At 31.5% G+C, this 6258-nt stretch overlaps 1 protein-coding gene across 2 annotated transcripts; it reads left to right on the top strand.

Moving 5' to 3' along the window:
• The first annotated feature begins 678 nt into the window (after window positions 1-678).
• On the top strand, window positions 679-4723 carry FES1A (Fes1A). 2 transcript variants are annotated; one of them, XM_088207892.1, is made up of 7 exons: window positions 679-1278; window positions 2074-2174; window positions 2380-2522; window positions 2643-2693; window positions 3039-3260; window positions 3520-3622; window positions 3835-4723. In XM_088207892.1, the coding sequence occupies exons 2-7, from the start codon at window positions 2089-2091 to the stop codon at window positions 4379-4381; spliced, it is 1152 nt and encodes a 383-aa protein (XP_088064018.1). In that variant the 5' UTR covers window positions 679-1278; window positions 2074-2088; the 3' UTR covers window positions 4382-4723. The 2 variants fall into 2 exon arrangements, with proteins under 2 accessions (XP_088064018.1, XP_088064017.1); XM_088207891.1 differs by having other exon boundaries at window positions 681-1278; window positions 2068-2174.
• Window positions 4724-6258: the final 1535 nt, after the last annotated feature.

The raw sequence follows: 6258 nt of genomic DNA, 5'->3' as shown, positions 1-6258 counted from the left end.
GATATATATATCACATAATTAGTAAAAATTGATTAAAATATTTTTTTAGTCTTTATATTATTTTTTTCGGTTTGATTTTGTCTCTGACTCAATTTTCTATTAAATTAGTTCTTATATTTTTTAAAAATATTAAAATTAATTCATCTCCGTTAATAATAATTATTATTATTAATATTCAGTGTCCGTCAGTAGTTATTATTATTATTAATATTTGGTCTCATATGACATCGATATTAGTACGTAACATATTTAGTTAATTATTTTTCTATTTTAGATGTCTGATTAGGTATTATATTATATCTAATATAAAAAAAAATATATAAACGTAAATTTGTTATAATTTATTTGAAAGTAAAAAAGTGATCGAATAAGAAATGACATAATCAAACTTAATAATACATGATATCACATATTAAGCAATGTTATTACTAAGTGATGGAAATGAACTAATTCAAATATTTTTTTTCAGAATATAAAGAGTAATTTGACACAAAGTCACAAAAAATAATACAATTAGTAAAATAATCTTTTAGCCATTAATCAAAATGCGAATTTTAAAGAAAAAAATGATCTTGCAACTGTGTCAAGATTTCGAGATTATTCCGGAGTTTTCTCACAACATCTGGATCGGATCCCCTGCAATTACTAGTAAGTTCTGGAGGACTTCCCGGAGTCTGGAGACTTTTGTTTGGCAATTTAATTCAAATGATCTGGAGAAATCTAGACCGTAGGTCAAACTAATTCAAATTATCTGGAGAAATCTAGACCGTAAATTAAATTAAAATGGATGGATTTCGCAACTCCACCCTATCCCTGAACGCTCTGCCTTCTTTTTCTTCGGCCGCATTTGCAGACCAAAAATATCCTTTTCGTCCTTTCCTTCGACGATCGGACTCTCATTCGCAATCTCACTTTTATCAATTCTCTGTTAATGAAATGCTGTTTGCTTCTTCGTGATTGAGCAGAAAGAACCAGAAAAATCCTTAATTGTTTCATCTTCTCCTCCTTTCTACAACAGCCGCCTACCGTACAAACGCAACCCTCTCTCTTGTCTTCTTTGGCGCCTCCAAATAAGAATTCCCTCATTAGGTCACCGCAAGTTATCATCTCTGGACACTAGCTGTGTTCGTCCTCTGTAGCGAAATACGACCTCTCCTGATTTGGCGTTGTACTCAGATTTCTTTAGCAGAAGACACTCAGATCAGTTATAAGCTGGCAAGTTCGAGCTTCAAGTGAAAAACCCAGCAGGTTCACATTGATCGGATTACTGTCTGATAGGTAAGACTCTCTTTTCTTCCTTCACGCGTGCATGTATTTAGTCTTTTTTCTACTGGAGTTCTTCTATTCATTTTGCCATTTGTTTCATGATTAAGGAAGTGGTCGAGGCTGTTAAATTTTGGTTGTGTTTATTGATTTTTCTTGTGTTAGCTGATCTGCTATTGGTACCAGATTTTTGTTAGTGTTTATTTTAGTCTTATACACGTTTTGGTTGTAAAATTTTAATTGAAAATTATACAATAAAGACTATATGTGCTTCAATAAGTAGATGAAATAGACGAATCAATAATAATAAAATCTTGAAAAAACTACCAACCATCTGGTTAAGATGGTAATAAAATACAGATGAAACCAGTGCTTGGTTTTCATTTATAATCGTCACTTAATGGACAACAAAATGATTTTATGTCTTTGATCTTGATGCATACTCTGGAGGTTTTACATTTAACTCTGGTTATTTTGATGTTAATTGTTGACAGTTTGCATTTTCGCCGCTGCATTTTTGGCTAAGTTTTTAGAGTTTGGTTTGGATATATGGCTAGTTTTGGCTTAAGCATTGGCGTGAATTCTTCTATTTATTTTAATAGCTATTTTGGCAATTCATGTATATGGATGGTGCTTAACAGATCTAAGGTGATTTATTTTGATTACATCTGCATACTTGTATTCCTTATTTTGTGATTGGATTCTTAATATATGCACATGTATATTTATTGATTGTTTTGTTTATAGGGTATTTGATTGATTACTTGATTATTTTTATCAAACTGTTGGCTGATGTATGATCAGAAACAGAGAAAGGAAGTTGTGATGGCAAAGGAAGGACCCGGCTGGGAAGGATTGCTTAAGTGGAGTCTTTCTCACTCTGATGGCACACTCCCTCCTTGCAATTTGAGGTACTTGATCCGGGTCTTCTTTTTCTCATTTGACTACAAATTAGATTTGATTAAATTTGTTGAGTACATATTTGTGATATCTTGAGTACATATACACAAACGTAGGATGAATTAATTGTTATTTATTGAATTAATTGCTGATAGCATAAGTAGATAATGTTTGTGGTATTGTGCTCATTAGTAATGAGTTTCTATTGTTTCATAGTGATGAAGATCGGAAATGGTTCTTGGAAGCCATGCAAGCACAGAGCGTTGACGTAATTAAGCGAATGAAAGAAATAACTCTTGTTATGCAGACTCCTGAGAATGTTCTCGAGGCGCAAGGAGTTACTCCTGAAGATATCGAAGGTAACAAAACATGCTTTCTCGTTTCCTTTTTATGTATTTCCTTGTGGCAAAAATCAATTTTCAATTGTGTAGTTTAATTCTCGTTGATGTAAGTTGTTTAACTGATGAAATAAATGGCAGGGATGTTGGATGAGCTGCAAGAGCATGTTGAGTCTATTGACATGGCTAATGGTGAGCTTCTCTTATGAAGTTCTAAGATTTAGAAGTACCAACAAGTTTAATATAGTTTGATTAGAGAGTATAGAACTTTATTTTTTTCAAACTCTAACACTTTGAGTATCTTTTCATGTAGAGAAAAATCTTAGCTAAGAACTTTAGGAAGCTTGCACTTATTTGACTCAGTTTGTTGATGAGATTGAAAGAATTTGCAACTTCATTAGATTCTTATATTCATTTTCTAAATTGTTGGGCTATTTAGAATTTTATATTAGTACATTGGTGTTATAGTTTTTCTTTTTTCTTCTTTCCACCGGGAATTCTTAATCCTTTCTATTAATGCATTAATAATAATAACAGATCTTAATTCAATTGGTGGCTTGGTCCCCCTTCTTGCTTACTTGAAAAACTCCCATGCTAATATTCGAGCAAAGGCAGCTGAGGTTGTGACCACCATTGTTCAGAATAATCCCCAAAGCCAACAACTTGTGATGGAAGCTAATGGCTTGGAATCCCTTTTGAGTAATTTTACTTCAGACCCTGATGTAACGGTTAGAACAAAGGCGCTTGGTGCAATTTCCTGTAAGTACTATGAACCACTATATTTTGCCGTGATTGTAAGAGAATTCATTTTGTTGTGTGATACTTTTTGGTTCCTGGTTATTCTTTTCCAGACTTTACTAGTTACTTAAAAAATTAAAGCATTTTCTCAAGGGTTATATACTTGATTCCCGGAAAGAAGAATGTTCTTAGGAATCTTTTGAATTTGTTTTGCACATCTTAGCATCACAGGGTTTTAAAAAATGGTCTCTTGATGCATCTGATTTTTGGTTATTTTCAGCATTGATTAGGCACAATAAACAAGGAATAACTGTGTTTCGACTTGCAAATGGTTATGCTGGCTTGAGAGATGCTTTGGGATCAGAGAGTGTGAAGTTCCAAAGGTAATCTTGCAAAAGGTGGTACTGATTTTCTTTCCAAATGGATGTATGTTCATGTAGTGAAGAAAGAGAAGAGAAAGATAAGCCATAGTAATGCAATTTAAACCTATTTTCTTTTGGCAGTTTGATGTGCTTGCACTGCATGTGCAGTGTTATTGGGCAAATTAGTTTCCCCATCTAATCTTTTCTTTGGACCATTGGTTTTTCTTCTTCAGGAAAGCTCTCAATTTGATTCATTACCTGCTTCATGAGAATAGGGCAGATTGTGATGTTGTGGCTGAGCTTGGACTCCCTCGCATAATGATGCATATAGCTTCTAGTGAAGATGGAGATGTTCGAGAAGCTGCTCTTCGAGGCCTTCTTGAGCTTGCTCGTGATGAGACTGATAAAAGCAGTAGTGAATCAAGTGAAGATGATGAAAAATTGAAGCAACTTCTTGAAAAACGGATTAAGGATATCAGCTCGATGTCAGCCGAAGATCTAGACGCAGCAAGGGAGGAGAGGCATCTTGTAGACTCCCTCTGGAGTACCTGCTACAATGAACCTTCTTCTCTTCGAGCTAAAGGACTTCTTGCTCTTCCCAATGACGATGCACCCCCTCTGGATGTTGTTAGCAAGCATTTTGAACCTCCTCTCAGAGCAGGGGCGGCAAATCGTGGTGATGATACAAATCCTAGCTCCAGGAAGCAAACTCCTCTGCTTCTTGGGACTGTTTCTCAACCTGAGCGTACAAATGATAATAGCGCTCAAAGCATTGGTTAAAATGTGATGACCAAACGAAGTCCTGCGGATGGATTTCTGGAGATAGTCTCCTGTGCATTGTGTAGCTCATCTTCAATCATGGAAGCTTTCTATTTAATTGGATATTGTTATTGTTAATCGTTCCACTACATTGTATGGGAAGCCTCATGAGAGACCATATGGGCCTGGGTTGGGAAAGTTTGTGGTCTCCGAATTGTATGCATGTAACTGGGATGGAGTTAGATGTTGCTGAAGGTTTTTTCTTCTTTTCCTTTTTTTTACTTGTCTCCGTTTCTTTTTTCTTAGCTCTTCTTCCCCCTCCCCCCTTTATGAAATGATAATGCACTACTGTTATTGTTAAAATGATAATCCACTACTGTTATTGTTAATAAATCCTCTCGCTTCTGTTCTTCTCTCCAAGTTTCCTTTTTTTCATTTTCTTGGTTTTATTTATTGTTTACTCACCGGTTACGTGAATATTTAGATATAAAATTTACTAATAATTTGAGTAACATTTTCGTCCTAAGAATTATAATACTATTTATGTCCAAATTTGTTCATTGAGGTATTCAACAAATTAACGAGAAAATTTACTATTACACTTAATTTAATGACAAATACTTGGGCATGTTTTGTACGTAGCAAAAAATTTGGTTACTAAAAATTTATCAAAATTCTTAAAAAATAATTATAATAGTTAGTAAATTTCATCAATGTTATTAAACTTAAATGTATATATATTTTCTTCAATAAAAATATTGGCACCATGGTATATTTGCGTCACTTTTGTAATGATCATTGCTTTTGCACCCAATGGTTTCTACAATTATTATTCTTGACATTATTATCATTGTAGATTTAGGATGATTGTAATTATCATAAACACCATAATGGTTTTTGTTTTTATCGTCACATTTATTGGTGTTATTATTAAATTATTATTATTATTATTATTAATTTCACTAATATTATCACCACCACATTAGTCATTGCTAAAGGGAATCAAGAAAAAAAAAAAAAATACTTTGCATTCTTTGGTGTTATTTTTTCATTTTATTATTTATCATTTAAAATATATAATCAGGTAAAAATATTATTGTATTTAATTAATAATAAATTTTTTTAATTTTATGTTCAAATATGAATAAGAAAAGGTGTATAATGTATGTAAAATGAATTCATATTTTTATAACTTACGCCCATCTTCCATAATTTACTGAGAAAATATTTTTGCATGTTAAGAGAAAGCAAGCAATCTAGTTCGTAGTTAAGTAAATAATAGTGTGTTCTCTATATTTAAATTTTGTAGTCATTGACAAAAAATTTCTTATGCTTGGTAAAAATAAATGATATTTTATTTATTTTCTTCTACCAAAAGAAAAAAGAAATACCATTTTCTGTCATAAAATGTATTTAGAATATATCTATATTAGTTGTAAGCTTTATCATTAATCACAATTTTATTTCTTAAAAAGTTTAAAAATATATATATCAAAATAAAAACTAAAATTGTAGAACTCTTAGTTGTAGCATTAAATAAAAATAAAACTATTTTTAGGCCATGTAAGTAATATAGACAATATGTTCTTTTATTATATTATCATAAGCATTTTTTTTTTGTTTAGAAAAAATAACAATTAAAATGTTGTTTATTAGTTAAAAATTTTAAATACTCTTTGGTTCAATTAAAATATGTTCATTACTAAATAAGGATCGAGTTCGCTACTGTACATTTTCTTCTCTTTTTTTTTTTTTTTTTGAAAAATGTTGGAGATGTAAGTTTAAGTATTTTTTTCTTTATTTTAAGTATATAATTAATACACCTTTATACTATTTTATTTTTTAAAGTTTTTATATTTGTTATGAATTGATTTTTATATTTTAAAATCTTTCTAAAA

The sequence above is a fragment of the Carica papaya genome, chromosome 7 (genome assembly GCF_054855325.1).
Source record: "Carica papaya isolate Zhongbai chromosome 7, ASM5485532v1, whole genome shotgun sequence".
NCBI classification, from domain to species: domain Eukaryota; kingdom Viridiplantae; phylum Streptophyta; class Magnoliopsida; order Brassicales; family Caricaceae; genus Carica; species Carica papaya.
Note: the sequence above shows the minus strand (reverse complement) of the source record. Positions and strands in the feature narration are given on the sequence as shown.